Below are 19925 nucleotides of genomic sequence, written 5' to 3'. Positions count from 1 at the left end.
TGAATGTAGCATTCAGTGAGGTAGTTGGAAACAGCTGGGGGGGAAAGACAGATTTAAAACTGATGCTTTTTGTCAGAATAAGATTTCTGGTTGGAGGGTCAGAGTTGATAAAGACAGTTCTTGTTGTTTTAAACAACTTCCCAGGTCAGAGAGAATAAATTCTGTGGGGTTTCTTTGAGCAGACAAGTTAGTAACTACGACTGGACAATTAACTGGGTTGACATGATAATGGCATCTGCCATTATCTCCATCTGGTTTGAAAGGAACACAACTCCTTCAGTGGAAGAGGAATTTAGCAGTGGCTAGCGAGAAAATCATACCCCAAGGGGAGGAATAACCCAGCCTACAAAAAGGAGAGGGACAGTGTGAGTGACTGACAGTGAGTGACTGCTCCAATTACCTATATGTATACAGCCACCACCACTCCTAAATCAGTGACTATCCTGATGGACTCTGTTCCACTAAGTTCTTCACCTTTTTCCTGATTCACATTGAAATAACTAGCCCTACCTCAGCCATTATTTCAAACATATGGAATTCCTACCAGGGTTTGCTGCCTATTCACAACACAGCACTTCCATCTTCTTAGAGGAAAAATTAGGTACAGAAGCTGAATGACTTGTTCAAAGAAGGAAAGAAAGAGTCAACAAATCACCCAAAAAATAAATAAAATCCCAGGGTCTTGTTACACCTGAAATATAATAATCAGATGAACTTGTTTTTCTTAAAAATGTTTTAATAAAATATTACACACATATATATTTTCTTATACAGATATTATGTCCAGGATTGTTGGTATGGATCACAGTACTGTATATGTAACTGATAGCAAACACAAGGTCTGAAAAAATAAATAGGTTTTGATGTTTTTTTTTTGTTTTGAAACTCTCTTTTGTAAGCAAATTCATCTGAGAAACCTTTTGGAGAATAGGAAAAGAGGAGTTTGGTCTTTTCTCCCGTCTTCTTTCCTTTCCCACTTGGACCAGAGGAAGGAGTCACATTTGCTCTCTAAGAATCAAAAGTAACATTGGAGTGACCTACTGGGAAGCTAGAAAGGCTGCCCTCTTCTTGACATTTTTCCTACTATCCTAGAGCTTAACCTAAAAATACAGAAGCACCGGAATAGATTTACTTTTTCAGAGAGCTTGGAATAAGATAATGCAGTGGAGGCGGGGCCAACAGTGGGAAAGAGCAGGAGGAAAGTGAGCTGCTGTGGTGTAGAGAAAGAATGGGTATAAGAGAATAATTTATGTGATGACCCCTATAATGTAAAAAAAAATGTAATATTGAAAAATATCAGCATTCTGATCAATGTAGGGAACAGTCCCTATTTCAGAGGACTGATTGTGGAACATACCTTTCCTCCTCCTTACGATGGACTCTAAGGGTTGAGTGAGGAGACCTTTGTTATCAGATGTTATCATGATAACATGTTATCAGATGTGGTCAATCTAACCTTAACTAAACTTTTTATTATAAGGAAGAGTTGAGGAAGGAGGTGGAACTGGAGGAGGAAGGGAGTCATTAGAAAGTGACCTAGATTTCTTAAAAAAGAGTATCAATAGAACATTTGTTTAAAATAATAACAATATTAACAGGTGTATTCAAGGGCAAACAAAATATGACTGACTATCCTGACCCAGGTAGCATATTCAGCTCATCTCAGCCATTTAAAAACACTGGTAGTAGTATGTTGACCAACCATATATCCATTCAGGAAAAAAAGATAAGAAGAATTACTTATCTTGTTGCCTATGTATCATTTTTGCAGGCTGGTCCCCATTAGGGAAATTGCCTTCACTTAGATGATTCAACGTAATTGGTGCCATTCAGGTAATGTTTATCATATGATTTTTTTTAGTATATGATATGTGGAATCCTCAGACATTCTCCTCCATCTCTCCTTCTTTCCCCACTATCCTGCTCTTTCCTCCTTTTCTCAGCATGAGTAGTCACATAGTCACAGCCTGGAAAAATTCACAAGTGAGATTCCCAATCTGAATTTTCTTACTAGAGACTGGCGAGATTTGTCTCATCTGGAAGGTCTGCTACTATGGATTGGACAGAATAAAAATAACATGCTTTTATGAGAGACTCCAGGGCTAACAGTCTTTTTGTAATCAGAGAAGTTCTCTGGAATGTTGCAGTTCTCTCAGAAGCCTTGCTAGCTCTCAAAGAATCGCCACACAAAAGGACTGAGGATTCTAATGAGACAAGAGTCGGTGGTCCGACTCCTAAACCTGTTGGCCACACCATAGGCTGTCAGAATACCACTTAACTGCAGGTAGCACAATTCATTTATACTGGATATTCAAGTCTCCAGGTCCACTATAAAAATTTCTTCTGGGACTGGCCCAGAATCTGGGAGAAGCAGTAAGGGATGAGGCTGACGGATGTCAGAGGCACTGCCGCACTCTTGCAAAAAGACAGTGCATAGAAAAGCATCTCCACCTGGGATGGGGGTTTGAAAGCATCAAAAAGATGCAAGATGACCAGTGAGGCCACAATACAACACAGGCGGAAGGGAAGCTGCTTTTTCTGTTTACCTTTGCAACTTTGCTTATACATATTGGAGTTGAGGGCCAGACCCAGGCCAAAGAGGGTCCCAAGGTTCTTGAGCAGACTGGCAAAGGGGGTGGTGTCAATATGGACCCATTCTGGCTGCTCACACCACCTCTTGGCTTTCTCTAGGGTCCATAGGAGGTCAATCCCCATTGCCTTCAGCATCAGGTAAAATCCAATAGCAAAGCTAAATAGGAAAAAGGTGATCACAATATATTTCTTGAGACTGGCATTGTAGATGCTCTGGATGTGTCCAAAAGTTTCAGCGACAGCAATACCTGAAGAATGGCCAGACAAAAATGACAGTAAGAACTGAGGGGAAATCTTCAGATGTAGCATTAGAGGGTGATGCGCTACCAACCCTGCCAGATTTAGAGGGTAACATAAGAGACATCAGTTTGATCTGAATAGCTATCTACTACAGTGTTGCTCCTTCAAACATAGAAAGCGAAGAAAAAAATCTCCAAACTGATACTCCTCCTTTTCTGTTTCCTCCATCCTGCTCTTTCTGTGCTGGGCTGCCTTATCCCTAGTACCCGGTCTTGGCCCCTTGAACCACCTAGAATCACTGCTGCCATGGAGGTTACTTAGATATTTTACTAAAATATAATTTTGGGCAGCTAGGCAGCACAGTGGATAGAGTATTGGGTCTGGAGTCAGGAAGATTTGAGATCAAATCTAGCCTCAGACACTTCCTAGCTGTATGACCCTGGGCAGGTCACATCCCCTGGTTTGCCTCAGTTTCCTCATCTGTAAAATGGGCTGAATAAGGAAATAGCAAGCCAGTATCCCTGCCAAAAACAAACAAACCCTAAGTGGGCCCACAAAGAGTTGGACACAACTGAACAATCACAAAAGAATAATTTAGGTTGAAGAAACTCTTATCTAGCTTGCTTTGTTCCTTTTTCTTAATTTTATGTTCTCTCTCTCCTTTTAACATCTTTCAATTTATTTTAAATATTTTTACTCAAAATCATAGATCATGGCCAAAAAATAGATGAGTAAAAGGTTTTTTTTGGATACATCTTGTTGTTTACATTATTAGAATTTTTACAATTACTATTTCTTCCCCTTCCTCCTCCCCTTAGTAAATTAAATCTCTCCTCTGAATATGTGGGGGACTTAAGGATATGGAATATGGACTAGGCTGGTAAACTGTTTTTCCTTATCTTTAAAAAAATTTGTTGTACAAGGGATAACATACTGGGTAAAGGAAGGGAAACAAATATATTTGGAAATGAAAGTAATGGAAAAAAAGAAAGGCTACCCACAAAATATTTTTAAAACCAAAATAATTTTTCAAATAAAAGTAAGATGAGTTTTGGCAACAGGAAAAAAAAAATGAGCCTGCCCTTGCACTATATTCCGTTTTTAAAGATCTCTAAGAAAGGGAAGATCCACAAGTGTCATGAGAACAAAGATTGTGGCTTAGTTACACTTTGCCTCTGCCCTAGTACTGAGGACAGTGCAGTAAGTAATAGTTTAATAAATATTTGTGGAATGAATGGCATAATGAATGGAGATTCCACAATCTTTCGGTTTGTCACAAATTCCAAGGTCTCTTACTCCAACTACTCTCTCAAAATCAAAGTCCTTTCTTATGCTGCTCTAAGTGCCTCCTGCTGCATTCTTGGCTCAATTTGTAAGCTACAAGTCTACTCCACTTTAAGAAGATCAGAATGCAGGAAAATCTGAAATAGCAAAAATTAACAAGGGTTATTTGTGTTAGAAAAGGATTCCTTTATATTTGGAACTTCCCTAGAGTTTTTTTTTGTTGTTGTTATTGTTACAATTTGTCAAACTAAGCTGCAGCTAAGCCCTAGGAAAATCCTTAGAGTATAATAGAAAATATGACTTCATTTACAAAATTATAGTTTCCTTACCAGTTTTCAGGAACATACATATTGTGTAAAGCAAAACATACCTTGCTATCAAAATAGCAACTCTCTAAACTTTCTATTTTTGATTTGCAATCCATTGAAATTCAACAGCATAAATTACATTCCCATTGTGTTCATACTTCGTTGCCAAAGAAGACCATGCCATCAGAGAAATGATGACATGACTTGTACTTGACTTTGTTTTGAGTGAGGGAGGGCTATGCAGGTCAGCAGCCTCACTTCTCCTCCAGAGCCATCTGAATCCAGTGACCTGATATTCATCAGGATGACTGGAGATGACCTAGGATGCACTGGGAGACCTTGGACCCTTTAGGCCAAGGTCTTTGAAGGTACTCACTTAGGGTGAGGCAATGCCCATTCATTGAATAGTCTGTTTAAGAAATAACCAAGGCATGGCCCCTTTAATGAGGTCAAGAAAGCAGCAACAGTTACAGGAGAGGAGAGGAGAGGAGAGGGGAGGAGAGGGGAGGAGAGGAGAGGGGAGGGAAACGGAGGGGAGGGGAGGAGAGAGGAAGGGAAGGGAGGGGAGAGGAACACAATAAGGATGGAATGCTGCATAGCTATAGTTAAGGAGGAGCCAGAAAGAAGTCGCTGCAAGTACTACTGACCTGAGAAGACTCCAGCGACAACCTGATGAGGGAAATGGGCAGCCAGGTAGATTCGAGACAGACAGACATTGAGCTGCACAACCCAGAACCCCAGCCACAGAAGCACATGCAGGCACCTGCGAAAGGAAACCCAAACACAGCAGAATTGAAACAGAGTAGAAATGCTATTCAATAAAACAGCCTCTGCAGTAACATTGGAATACCTTAATTTCTTCTAGTCCAAAATTCTATTTAATTATAATAATCATGGAACCTTAGACCTGGAAGTGACCTCTAGTCCAAAATCTAGCTAAAGTATCAACTCTCTCTAACATTCCCAACAGATGGTCATCCACTCTCTATATAAACACTTCCAGGAACAGAGTTCACTGACATTTTAAGACTCTTGTAACTACCACCTACTGGTCTGGGTTCTTGCCCTCTGCGTTCTGAGCAGAGTTTCTATTTAAAATCTCGCATATAGTTGAAGGCAGTGATCATATTCCCATTGTCTTCTTTTTCTAGGCCAAATATATCTAGTTCCTTCCAGCGATCGTCATCACCGTAAGTAAGCATCACATGAAGTGATCCTAGTTCCCTCACTATCCTGGTTGCCTTCTGGATGTACTCTGATTTGTCAAGGACCCACTGACAATGTGGTGTACAGAACCAGACACAATACTCCAGAGATGGAGTCTGACCAGGGCCTAGTTCTATAGGGCTACCGTTTCTTTCATTCTGGATTAATGTGATTTAAAAGAACATTAGCTTTTTCAACGACCACATCACTCTTGCAGAGTATTGTGCTTATAGTCTGCTAAAACTCCAAGGTCATTGTGTAGCTACATCTCCCACATTCTGTACTTGGGTGACTAATTTTTTGAACTTAAGTTAAAGATTTTACATTTTTCTGTGTTAAATTTTATCCTGAGAGGCAGAGTGGTAGATGAATGGAAAGCTGTCCTTGGGGCTGGTCCTTCCTGGGACACATACTTTCCTATGTGACTCTGAGCAAGTCGCTTAACTTGTGTCCCCAGACAATTTTCTAAGACTATATGTTGCAAAGACAGTGATGACTTATGAGTATAGGAAGTCCCTCACTGGGAGTTTCACAATCCTAGAAATCACAGGTCAGATAAAAAAATTAAACCAATAAACATTTATCTTATTAGATTATATCATCCAGTGAATTAGCCCTCTATTTCAGCTTTTTGTCACTTGTAAATTTGATATAAATTCCACCTATGTTTCCATATAGGTCATTGATAGAAATATTGAAGGAAGGGAATAAGGTGCCTACTATGTGCCAGTTATTGTGCTTAAACACTTTACAAATATTATCTCATTTGATCCTCACAACAACCCTGTGAAATAGACACTATTATTATCCCTATTTTACACTTAGAAAACTGAGGCAAGCACAGGTCAAGTGACTTTCCCAGAGTCACAAAGCTAGGAAATGTCTGAGGCCAGATTTGAACTTAGGTCTCCTTAACTCTGGGTCCAGTGCTCTATCTAATGTGTGGCTACCTGGCTGCCTCACAATAATGAACAGAACAAGACTCCTGTTTAATAGGAGTTCCTCAAATTTATCATTCCCATTCTAAAGTATGAGAATATACTGGGGAAAATGAGAAGCAAAGAAAGTGATTTATCAGTTAGAAAGCTGATTGATCCCTTTCTCCTTCCCTTAGTCTCTCAACTATCACTGAAACCTTCCTTACCGGAACCCAAGAGTCGGCTTCTTCTTTCCACGAGTAAGGGAGAGAATGGATGTAACAATTACATAGTATACACCTGCTGCACCCATGGCATGGCCTGAAGGACTACCTGGAGGATGAGAAGGAAGCACAGTGTCTTAGATACTGGCAAAAAAAAAAAAAAAGAAGAAAGGAAGGAAGAAAAAGAAAGAAAGAAGAAAAGGTACTTCTATCTTTCCCTGGCTTTGGAAAAATTCTATGTACCTCTTCACCTACTATCACCCCTCACCAGGGCTCACTCTGGGAATGTCCTATTGTTTGGAAAATATCAAAATGTTTTTAATGAATAAGCTTCAAGCAAGGTGTAGCTGATGTACCACTGATTCAGGTGGCTCCACCCACAAAGCCCAGCTGCTGGGTAGAGAAGCGTATCTGTGGTCCCTGGCCATTGCTATTTCCTCTTCCGTGGAGAAAATGAGTTCAGGATACCCTTTACAGATCCAGGGCTTCTGCCCCTTTCCTCAATGAGGAAATCCTGGCTTAAGTGCAAGACACCAAAACACTTCAACCTCCTGCACCCAGGTGACAGTACTTCTGTGTTAAACTTCTCTACACGATAGCTCCCTACCCAGTCAATGTACAAGTCGCTCCATCATTAGGTTGTCTTCAATTATTTCAAAATATTATTCTGAGAAAGGGTCTCTAAGCTTCACCAGACTACCAGAAAGGTCTGTGACACACAGAAAAGGTTAAGAACGAATTTCTAAAATGACATGGGCAAGTACGTTAACTTGCAAATAGTCTTTGAACTGAATTTAGTTGAATTAAATGGAAGCTAATGAAAAATCACAGAATCAGAAGCCACCTGTATAATCTGTGTCAATTCTTAATGTCCTCAAGTGCCCCTCTAGTCTCTATCCGAAGACTTTCAATAAGGAAAAACCCACTATCTCCAAGAAAGTCCATTCCACTTCTGGACAGTTTCTCCTTACATAAAACCTGAATCTACCTTCCTCCCACTTCCATTCATTGCTTTATGCTACAAGCCAGAATGAATCTTCCCTTTCCCTCATTTGTCACTCAGTAATTTCAGCTGTGTCCAACTCTTTGTGACCCCATTTGGAATTTTCTTGACCAAGATACTGGAGTAGTTTGCCATTTCCTTCTCCAGATCATTTTATAGATGAAGAAATGGAAACAAACAGGGCTAAGTGACTTGCCCAGGGTCATACAGCTACTAAGTGTCTGAGGCTGGATTTGAACTTATGTCCTTCCTGATTCCAGGCTTTATCTATTGTGCCACCTCGCTGCCACATAATATAGCAATGTTATCAACCACAAAATAGCTCATCTACATGGTTACAAAACTGCCCAGTTTCTATTTTATGCAAAGTCTTTATCATGGTCACTTCCATAGAAAGTTAGCAATGAGATATGTTAAATGAAATCTCACCTGGTCCAGTCTCACAGGTGATGGGGAACTGCTTTATCACAGGCACAGATGTGTTTATGTAGTAGTCAGTGTCGAATACCCACCAGTATGGACGCTGTCCAAAAAGAATCCTGTCAGACAGCAAGAAAGTTGTAAAAAGAATTAGAGGGTCTGCTTTACTAAAGAGTGAGAGAGTATACTGAGAAGCGTCACGCACTTACTTTCCTGTCTTCACTTACTTTCCTATCCCTAAATGCCCACAGATGGCAACTTTGTTTAGCTCTGATTCTAGAACCACAGAGTGTCAGTGCTGGAAGAGACTTTGAACATCAATCTAGCCAGTCTTGACATTTTACAGATGAAGAAACTTGGGTCCAGGGAAAAAAGTAACTTGCAGAGTTAATGGAGCAAGATGCTCTCAGACCTAGGTCTCTCGACTTCCAGCTCAGGGCTCTTTACTGCTCTTTACAATCCATACTGAACTATCCCAAAAGGAAAGTTTAAAATTGAGAAACCGCAGTTTAAAACTTAGACCTGTGTGTGCTCAGCCACTGCATCTCCATCTTCCTCACTCTTCTGTTCATTTAAAGAGAACCCTGAGTTTCCACAGTGACAAGATTATCAGGGTCATCTGCCCCTTCTGTTCCCACCACAATCTCTATCTTCCAAGAACTGAAGAGAATTTCCTATCTGGAAAGTGCGTCCCCTGCATCTATATCTTTATCCTTTCTGCTTTGGAATAAAAACCACTGAACAAATGTCTTTTTCCTTTCATTGAAAAATGGGCTAGAAAGAAATTTTTCATTTTAGTAAAAGAGATGTCAAATTGAAGTCAAGAGTCTACTGTCACTCTAAAGTTATGAGATGATAGATTCCTTTTGGATTTAAGGATAATCATTTTCTCCCCTGTTGATAGACAAAGATCCAGGTCTTGAATAAAATAAAATATCATTAATTCAGACTCCACTAATCTAGGGCTCAGTCAGACACAATCTATTATATAACTCTTACTAAGTACAAAGTTTGAAATAATTTTACCTATGAATTTCTGGGGTCTTACAGGTGAGTAGAGAAAATAACCATTTATAATTAGTAATTTTATAATAAAGAATTCAGACATTTCTTCAATATGCTTTCAATTTCTGTACCTAATAATTAATTCTTTTACATTAAAGATTTGTGTTACTAATTCTATTTTTATTGACTTAGCTCATTTTATTTGTTTCTATCTCTTTCTAACAATCTTTATATTTTGTACTATATTTCAAAATTTTTTTTAAATTTCATTTCCTTTTCAAAATTATCATTATTCAGACTTATATTATTCTTTCTCAATTCCATACTCATTAGATTTTACTCTTTCTAACTCAATGACAAGGTTCTGCCTCCAATACTTGTGTAGGATATTAAAAGCAAAGAGAGAGTAGCTGACGTCCTCCCAAAGACTATGGATAGGGATTAGAAAACAGGTTCCCTTTGAAGAGTCAGTGGAAGACAGACCTCTTCCCCTTCCTGATCCCCCTGTTATTCTTCTTCCTTGCCCAGATTCTTACTTACCACTTAAAAACCAAATTAAGCCAGTCTCCAATCACAGCCACCCAGAGGAGTTTGATGCCTACAGTCTCTTGAATATGAAACCAAATGGGAAAGAGGACATAGAAGGCATTCCTGAGATCTGCAAGCATTGAGACCAAGATGAACCAGTCCTTAGAGTCCTTATAATTTACTTGGAGGTAGCGGGTTGATTGGATCCCAAAGTCATGGAGGATGTTCATCCCTGCCTCCATCCTCACTCGCCCTTGGCTCTTCTGTAGGTCCTCAGCAAAGCAAGTGAAGTTATTTCAGGCTCTGCTGGAATTGTTGTGCTCTTAGATCGATCCTTGCCTCTGTTTTATACTCCCTTGCTTCCAGACATAGGTCATTTCAACCCTGATCTTTGGACCCAAAAACCACTTTTGTCTAAAATCTATTGATCAAAGGTGCATTACCAGAAGGTTGATGCAAACACATGTGGGGTCATTTACGTAAAATAGGAAAACAGGCACACAAAAACAACCTGATCTGCCAAATACTCAGCAGGGGCAATTATTAACCTTTGGCATGCTGTTTGACATCCCAGACAACTGCCCTCCTGTCCCCTTAAACTAGGCCAAAGACATGGGATCAAGTTTAAACCGTCTACTACTCCTTGCTTCATTTGGAAGCTTCCCTGATTTGTATATGGAGTTTGTACCCTCTGTTGTATACTTGCCAGCTTGTTTGGTGGACATAATGAAGTTAACATGCCTCAGTTTAAATCCTTTTGAGTCATCTCTTTGCGTCCTCCAGCGATTCACATTTCTAGTTATTAATTAAAAAGTAACAAGGCGGTTCTATGTTCTGAGAAGAGTTGTTATTTGATACCTATGTCCTCAGCTGCATCAAGTCTTCAGAAATGCTTGTGGTTCAACATCCCCTTTCTCAGTGTTGGTGAGATATGAGATTATCATAAGATGGGCTAATGATTTAATCTGGCAGCCTTTAAGAAGACTTTTAAAATCATCCCTTGCAATTTACCTGAATGAATATCTATTTATGCAAAAATAAATGCTCATAGAAGTAAAATGCCAACTGTCTTGTAGTCCTCAATTCAGGGATGGCCCATGACATTGAAAGGAACCAAAAACCTTACACCAATTGTCTTGAAATTTGGATTTGGAAATTTGGAAGGACCCTGGATACAGGTAGGACATACATGAAAAAGAGGAACTAAGGCTGTCTTGACAAAAGGCGTTTGTCATGAGAGTGTGGAAAGGAAATAAAGTTTTAAAACAACCAATATTTTCTTTCCTTCCAACCAATACAACGTCCTCTTCAATAATGCCAAGGAGGATGGTCTAATATATCTGGAGCAGAGAGGGATAGGTGAGCTGATGGAAGGTTGGGGAAGAGGATCAGAATGAAAGGGTTTGGCGCAAAGGTTAAAGATAGTCAATGCTAGAAATAATTACAGGAATCAATGAGATGGTAGGTCCTGATTTATCTAACTTTCTCAGTGCATCAGATCCTCGCTAGGAGGGATACTCTCTTCTAGTGGTGGTCAGGATGGATTTCATAATGAAGCATATCAGTTGAACAATCCTGTACCTGGGGAGGTCCATCTTAATAGCTTATAGATAAATGTCTCCTGTAGTAAGGAGCTCTCCCCCTCTCCTCCTAGATAAACCTTGTTCTTAGAGTAATTCTTTCTTTAAATCTCCTGTCCTGGTTTCAATTGCATAAGGGCAATCTACGTATAAAACCTATGTACAGTAAGACAACAACCCTGGGCCCCCATAGAGTTAGACTTCCAAGGGGCCATAGTCTCTGTGTCTTGCAGGTCTTGGTCATGTGCCCAGCATGTGGGGAGCAAGAGGAGGGCACTATCTTCTGGTGGGAACAGCAGAGTGCTCTGCTCTTCTTGATAAGGAGTCATTATGGGACTGATGTTTGTGCTCTGCAAAAGCAAAGCATGGGACTTTGGGCAGTCTGCCAAGTTTGGTGACAAGCTTCGCTGGAACAACCATGGATTACATCATGAAGCTATTATTGGTCTCCAACTGCCTCTCAGCTACCAACATCTCTCATTCTCCCATTAGCCTCAGTGGCAATCCTTTTCTACTGCTTCCTGAGAATTTTTATCGTGTGATGAAACGGGGTTAAGTACCAATTAGAAAACTGGTTGGGGAAGATGAATGGTAAAAGACTCTCAAATGTCTCCAATACCAGACCCTCAAAGATCTTGTGGATGTCATGATATGTTGGAAAAAACATTGACTCTGGAGTCCTGGCTTCAAATCTTGTCACTGACACTTACCTATAAGACCTTAAGCAAGTCACTCCTGAACCTCGGTTCTCTCATCTGTTAAAAAAAAAAAAAAGGAGTAGGTTGGATTAGATGGTTCTCAGATTCCTGTCATTTCTAACTGGGTTTAATCCTAGCTCTACATGTGTTCCCTGTGTGACCTTGGGTAAGTTACTTTTCTCTGCCTCTCAGTTTCCTCCCTTGTAAAACGAGAGGAGTTGGATTAAGTGACTTTTAGTGTCTCTTTCTACTCTAACACTCTATGTTAGCAAGTCAGCCCCTAAACAGAAGGATCTGTCTCCTTTTAGTATTTCTTTTCCCTTGTGTATAATATTGTTTCAATAAATGCTTGTTGAGTTGAATTGAATTGATTGTATTTTGCAAGAGGCACTTCAGATTTGGAAAATTTTATTTTACTGCCTCCAGAGATTTCATTCCACCTCTCTTAGTCACCTTTTCCAGCAAATGGAGATTCTCCTTTTCAAGAATTTCTTGCTTGAATCTAACTTCACTCTCCCCCTTTGCAGTTTGATTCCATTCCCTTTTGTTCAGAGCTTTAAGTTAACTGCCCTTTAGGGAAATGTCTGGTCAGAGACCAGGAGACAGTTAAGATGGAAAAGTTTATGGAGCTCTCTTTGGCTGGTGAGCTGTTAAGACCCAGTAAAAAACACAAGTTTTGCATGGTTGGAGTTTCTGTTTGGGGGAAGAGATGGAGAGAAGCTGTCTCCCAGAAAGTACATTTTAGACTGACATGATTACAAGGAATCTAGGACTTTATTTTCATTCAAGTAGCATCCACTGGACGGGGAACCCGGGACTCTAAAGGGGAGAGGAACTGCTTTGTCTTTGTTTTCTTGTTGCTGTGGTGTTAGCTAGTGCATTTTCAAAATAACACAAGGAGAAAGCCCTCATTATCAATGCCGACCTCCCTCTGAGTAACAGAAAAGTGGGTTGCTCTGCAGATTCATATTCAGAATTTGAATTTTCCAATTCCAAGCTGTACAGCTTTTAAAAAAAAGTTTTTCTTACTAGCTGTATGACCTTGAACAAGTCACTTAACCCCAATTGCCCTGCCTTCCCCTCCTCCAAAAGAAAAGAAAAAAAAGTTTTTAAAACCTCTTTTGGAGGATTTTCTTGGTGGGGAATAGGTAAGTGTAGTATTTAGGAGGAAAAGATGGAAATTGATAAGACGAGTCACTGTTACCTTTGAAATGATTCCATTCATCTCTACAAAAACACATTGGGAAAAACAGATTGGGGAAAGAGATGGATTAATTATTGTTAGCCAGTGAAAATGACTGACTTATCTCAGGGCTCAGTGAGAAAGTTCAGCTCTAGGACCTTGAACTGTTCATCTGTTAGCCAGATGGGGGGAGCATGGTTTGTGTCCTAGTTACTCCAGATGGATAGGGTGAACACTCTGTCTATTTAAAAAAAAAAACCACCCAGAAGTCATTTGTGGACATTTTTAAAAAACTGAACAGTCAAAGCCCTTGCTAGCTATGTTTACTTCTCTTCCAACCCTCTGCTTTTCAATCTACTCTTATCTCAGGGATGGTGATGAGGCGAGGCAGACAGGAGTGTCCAAGGCACTCGGAGTAACAGTGGGTACTGGCTTCCTTCTACAAGAGCTACATGAATCGATGAATTTAAAAAGTAACAGAAATTAATGTAAATGTAATTTCCTTGGTCTCAGAATCATCAAGTTTCTTAAAGTTTCTTCTAGTTCTAAGTCTATGAGCCTTGTGACCCCCATTGAAATTACAAACAGATCCTCTTCCCTGGGAAAAAATAAGCACGGTCCAGCCTTCCAAAAGTCTTCTTGATTGATGGGACAACAGACTATTTGGTTCCTTACCTCAGAAAAAGATGTTCAATCCAATTCAGTAAACACTTATTAAATATTTACTGTGGACAAAACAATGTGCTTTGTCTTTGGAAGAAGATGGGGATGGCAGGGAAGGTTGGAAAATACTGGAGTCCCTACTAGGGCATTTGACATATAAATAGATGATTATAATTATAATGATTATTGAATTGAGTTGAATTGAATTGGTTGCATTTTGCAAGAGGCGTTTGGGATTTGTGCACACCAAAACACATGCTACTACGGAGTATCATGGAGATCAAAGGGAGGATGGTTGTTGAGGTATGAGGGAAGGTTTGAAAAATGAATTGCAGGGCAGAAAAAGTTAAGGTGGGAAGGACCGTTAGTCCAGACAGGTGGTGATAAGGATTTGTACTAGGGCAATGACAATGGAACCAGAGGAAAGAAGGGTGAGAATTAAATTCCACATAGAATTGACTTAGTTACCTGCTAACTTAATGAATGCAAGAGATAAAGGAACGAGCAAAGATAAACAGAGGTTTTCAACCTTGGAGACTGGATGTTGGCACAGATAGAAGTAGCAAAGAGGGAAGCAAAAGTGGCTTTTGAGTGAAAGACATTTAATGAAATAGTGAATTGTGAAAGTTATTTCTTTTACCTCCTTTGGCAAGACTAAACCACCCTTAGGAGTTTGGAAGGGGAAGAGACTTCCTGATATCCAACTTAAATCTCTACCCCTTTGAGCTAAAACTTTCTTGACTCTATTACTTAAGCTAACCAGAGAATTCCCTCCAGCCATCAGAAAACCTCAAAGTTATTGGTTGGGATAATTTGGAAGAGGCTCCGCTCCCATGGAAACATTTTTTTTTTCATTTGACCTGACATCCTCCCGTATGGAAAACAAGAGCTGTTTCTGAAGGGGAATATGACTAAGACTGCAACGCTAGCTACTAAACCTTTCCTTGATCTAACTCAACTGGCTTTTTGAAGGCATGACTTAATGAATGTCGATGCATCTAGATGCAAATAAAAGGAGGTGGGAGAGAATTGAGCCATCTATCCATCTGCAGAGTGATGAGGATGAATCCTCATAAGAGGAAGGATTTAAACATATCACTAAAGGTAGCTAGTGGAATAAAAGATTTTGTCCTATTACTTTAATAGACTTCTTAGGAAGTTGGCCTAATTTTATCAACCACATATCCCTCTCCTCCCTTACCTTGCCCCAGGGTCCTCTAAGCTTGGTCTAGCCACAGGGGTGGAGAACCTACAGGTCACATGTGACCCTCTAGGTCCTCAAGTGTGGCCCTTTGAATCCAAACTTCACAAAACAAATCCCTTTAACAAAAGGATTTGTTCTGTAAAACTTGGATTGAGTCAAAAGGCTTCATCCAAGGACCTAGAAGGCTACATGTGGCTTTGAAGTTGTAGGTTTCTCCCCACCCTGTTCCCTTCCCCGCCCCCTGCCGGTGGCTAGGGTTTTAAAATGTAAAAGAATTATTTGCATGTGGTAGTTATAATAATGCTATATAGTATATATTACATAATGATATGTACTATGTATCATTAAACTACACATAGCATGTATCGTTATATACAGTAGATATTATATATACAACATTCTATATATTATGTACCATATAGTAGATGTATGGCATATAATAATATAGTAGTTAAAATAGCAACAGCTGGAATTTAGATAGCACTTTAGGATTTGCCAAGTACTTTGCAGGTGACAGTAATATTAGATAGCATTTATATAGTGCCTACCTATGTCCTAGTTATTGTGCTAAGCATAGTACAATCATTACCTCATTTGATCCTCACAATGACTCTTTAGAGGTAGGTGCCATTATTATGTCTGTTTTACAGATGAGTAAACTGAGGCAGACAGAAAGTAAGTGACTTGCTCAGGGTCACACAGTTAAGTTGGGAGGAGTGTCCTGTCTCCTAGAGAGTTTGGTCCAAGCCTCAGTGCATGGTCAATGAATGGTCACCCCATCTCCAACCTCCTAAACCCCAGTTAGAGGTGCAGGACATAGTAGTAGGGGAAAACAGGCTTTGGAAAAGCACAGGACCCTTGGTGGATCAGTGAGGGGCTAATGGACTAAAGAACCACTGTGGGAGGGGGAAGTATGCCCTCTATATCACAATGCTCTGGGACAAAACCCTAGGTCACCTTCCCTAGTTATGACTCTGCTGTCACATCTTCATCTTTTGGCCTTTAATATTTGCTTCTTAGTGATTTTCAAGTTCTTCCAATTTGTAGACTCTCTACTGAAGAAAATCCATGCATAAAGTCCAGTGGACCACCTGGCTCCCACCTTCCCATGTGAGTACTAAAACAGTGATGCCAGTGAGATTGATACTCAGTTTCCTAATAATTGTCATAAGGAAATCATTGTCTTATTCTAAGCATCAGCACCAAATGAATCAGCTCAGGGATCACTAAAGAACCCATACCAGAACACCATTTTGAGGACCCATATTTTGAGAACTGCTTCTTCATGGTGAAAGCCAATTCCCCCTCTCTAAAACACTAAGATCCAGTCAGAAGCTAGAAGACCATTCTCATTCACCTTCTTATTATTTTCTTCTTCCTCAACCATTATTTTCCTTATCTAGCTAGACGTGGAAACCTTAAAAAGTTTCATTTTAAAAAAAACAGCTAGTTTCATGGTTTTATTTTGTTATACAAATATGTTTTATTGGTGCCTTTTGTTTACCTATGATTCTGACACTATTGACTGTGTGTTTAACATCACAATCATTTCTATATAAACCCACAACCTCCACATCTCAGAATCGAAGCTTCTCTTATAACAAAGAATTTAAGCAAAATATAATGAGTACCTTATCTAAAAACATTCAAAATAATAATAGTAACTAGCATTTATATAGTGCTTCAAGGTTTGCAAAGCACTTTACATGTTAACTCATTAGATTTTCACAACAACCCTGGGAGACAGGTACTATTTTTTGTTCCCATTTTACAGATGGGGAAACTGAAGTTGTGAGAGGTTAAGCAGTTTGCCCAGGATCACACAGCTAGTTAGTGTCTGAGATAGAATTTGAACATAGGTCTACCTGACTCCAAGTCTAGCACTTCATGCACAATGTCACTTAATTAGAGATTTATGGTGTCCATCAAATCACATATTGTATCTAATATATCTTATACCTGGGACCAATGCCAGTTCCTAATAAGTACAGCTCATCCTTAAGTGAAAAAAAATAGCTATGCTCTACCATGAATTCAGCAGGGCCTCCTTGTTACAGGGACCCCGTGGGTAGAGACTGTGTATGTGGGTGATAATTAGGAAACCAGACGCCTGATTATCTCAGCTCATACCCTGTTCGGGCATGAAGGTGATTGGAGGGGAGGATGTAAGAACTATTTTGAGTTATAAAAACAACAGGAAACTCAAAGAATGTTAGCTTGGGAATAAACAGCTGTCTGTGTCCCCGCTGTTTCCATGTCTCCCTGGACACAGGAGACCTGTTTACAATACTGATCTCTTGCCAGCAAGGGCAGGGAGACCAGAAGAGGCCCAGAGAGGGAGGAAGAAATGCTTCACTTCCCATTTTTTTCTCAGTCTTCACAGTGAAAAGTAGAGAGAGCTGATTCACATTTTACAGTTGCCTTTTTGCTTCTACTAATTTGGAGGCAGATGAAGGGAGCTGGGGCATTGGTTGTGAGAAAAAAGAAAGTGATTATTCAAGTGCCCACCCAAATGGCAGGATGTCAACTTTCATCTCCTGGTTAAAAGTGTTCACTTTCTTTCCTCAGAGTACTTCAAGCCAAACCTTATTGCAAAAGCCTCATCACCAAAAAGTACTTGGGCTGCTGATTAAAAAGAAAATTACAATTGTATAATTAATTTGCATCCCATTCACATGACATTCTTTTAAAATCTACCCCACCACAAATGCACACAGAAAGACCAGGACAAATGACTAATTGGTCTCTGTTGACCTCACCTACAGACCCTTCCTCTGCACTAACTCATTTCCTATAAGACTATATTACTAACACACTCTCTATATACCCTCTTCTCATTGATCCCCCATTTTGAGCTTTGGCTACACCACTGTTTGATCTGTTTCTTCCAAGTTTCATCATGTCAGTGACCCAGTTTGATACAATTCCCACCCCTCAGTACTTGCTGATCATTGAAACCCGGCTAGCCTGGGTTTCAGAAAAAATTGTCAATTATAGATCGGGCTAGAGTTCCAGCTCTTCCACAGGGGAAGGTGCTCTTATAAGAAGGCAGACAGAAAGGGAGAGAGGTACCAGGTCTGTGTCCCAAAGAGGTCAGAGGAAAAGGAACCCTATGTACAAAAATGTAGTTCTTTACGTAGTAGCAAAAACGGAGAACTTAGGAATGTCTGAGCAGATTATGGAATATGAATGTAAAGGAATACTATTGTGCTGGAAGAAATGATGGGAGGGATGGTTTCAGTGAAGCCTGGGAAGACAAGCATGAACTGAAGAAAAGTGAAGTGAATAGGACAAGGGAAACAATTTATACTATAACAACACTGTCAAATCAAAGCACTATAAAAGTCAGTGCAGTGACCAACCATGATCTCAGAGGACCAATAATGAAGCATATTGCCCACCTCCTGACAAAGAGGTGATAGACTCAGAAGGCAGAATAAGACCTATAATTTTTGGATATGACCAATAGGGAAATCTGGGAATTTTGCTTGACTATGAATACTTGGTTTTGTTTTTCTTTTTCAATGATACGGTAGGGTAGGAGAGAGAAAAGCAAATTTTGTTCATTGAAAAAATAAAATTTAATTTGAAAGAAAGAAAGGGCAGGGATACGAAACCATATGTGTTCATCTTCCCTTGTATGTCCATGTATCAGGAATCCATCTGGACCCAATTTTCTTACGCTTAATTAGGAAAAGATCACTAAAATCTTCCAGGCCCAGCAGAGAGAAGTAGGACAGTAGATCAGAGAGAAGTTCAGCTGTACAGGGTTTGATACATTATCTGGAACAGAAGGGAAGGGGCCCCCATAAAGAAAGCTGAAAGAAAGACTTGGTGTAAGACCAGTCTCCACTCAAATAAATTAACAAAGAAACTGATAAAGAAGAGTGAAGAAACAGACTAGAAAAGGACATGACATGATGAAAAAATATTATGAGGGAAAGGATAAGTGACTCAAAAATTCTTGATAAAAGTGAAAGCAAGACAGTAAATTCTCCTGGACTCCCCTAAATAATAGATCAGTAGCAAGGACCTTTAGAATGATTTTTTGAAATGTATATTGAAAAAATAAGTATGGACATTAGAGTGGAAATAGAGCTAAGCAAGAAAGTAGATAGAGAGTCTCTCCAAAATTTTGGAGACTCTGAAGAAGAGAAAGCAGATGTGGAATTCATTTGGGCATCTCCAGTTTGTATTTTAATTCAGCTAACTATGTCAGAGCCAGAAAGGATTCTTAGGGAGTGTCTATTCTATCTCCTTCATTTTACAGAGGCAGACATAAGCCCAGAGAGAGTAGGGATTTGTCCAACATCATACAGTGAGTTCGATGCATTATGTCAGCATATACTACAATTACATTGCTTTAATTAAGAGAGCAAAGAAGAGTTTACCAGTAAGATCTATGGTGAAGGGAAGAACTTACGATCAAACAAAAGATAGAGAACATTATGAAATGCAAAATGGATAATTTTGATTACCTTAAATTAAAAAGTTTCTGCACAAACAAAACCAGTGCAACCAAGATTAGAAAGGAAGCATAGAGCTGGTAAACAATTTTTATAGTCAGTGTTTCTGATAAAGGCCTCATTTCTCAAATATATAGAGAACTGAGTTAAATTTATAAAAACATAAGTCATTCCCCAATTGATAAATGATCAAGGGATATGAACAGGTAGTTTTCATATAAAGAAATTAAAGCTATCTACACTCATATGGAAAAATGCTCTAAATCCTTATTGATTAGAGAAATGTAAATTTAATCAGCTCTGAGTTACCACCTCACACCTATCAGATTGGCTAATATGACAGAAAAAGAAAATGATAAATGTTGGAGGAGACTTGGGAAAATTGAAACACTCATGCGTTGTTG

The 19925-nt window shown here is 39.5% G+C and overlaps 1 protein-coding gene across 1 annotated transcript; it reads right to left on the bottom strand.

The window, feature by feature from the left end:
• Positions 1-718: 718 nt before the first annotated feature.
• G6PC1 (glucose-6-phosphatase catalytic subunit 1) lies at positions 719-10173 on the bottom strand. The gene is made up of 5 exons (XM_072646585.1): positions 9740-10173; positions 8204-8313; positions 6775-6880; positions 5072-5187; positions 719-2840 (listed from the first exon to the last, which is right to left on the bottom strand). The coding sequence occupies exons 1-5, from the start codon at positions 9967-9969 to the stop codon at positions 2329-2331; spliced, it is 1074 nt and encodes a 357-aa protein (XP_072502686.1). The 5' UTR covers positions 9970-10173; the 3' UTR covers positions 719-2328.
• Positions 10174-19925: the final 9752 nt, after the last annotated feature.

Source organism: Notamacropus eugenii, chromosome 2, assembly GCF_028372415.1.
Source record: "Notamacropus eugenii isolate mMacEug1 chromosome 2, mMacEug1.pri_v2, whole genome shotgun sequence".
Lineage (NCBI taxonomy): Eukaryota > Metazoa > Chordata > Mammalia > Diprotodontia > Macropodidae > Notamacropus > Notamacropus eugenii.
Note: the sequence above shows the minus strand (reverse complement) of the source record. Positions and strands in the feature narration are given on the sequence as shown.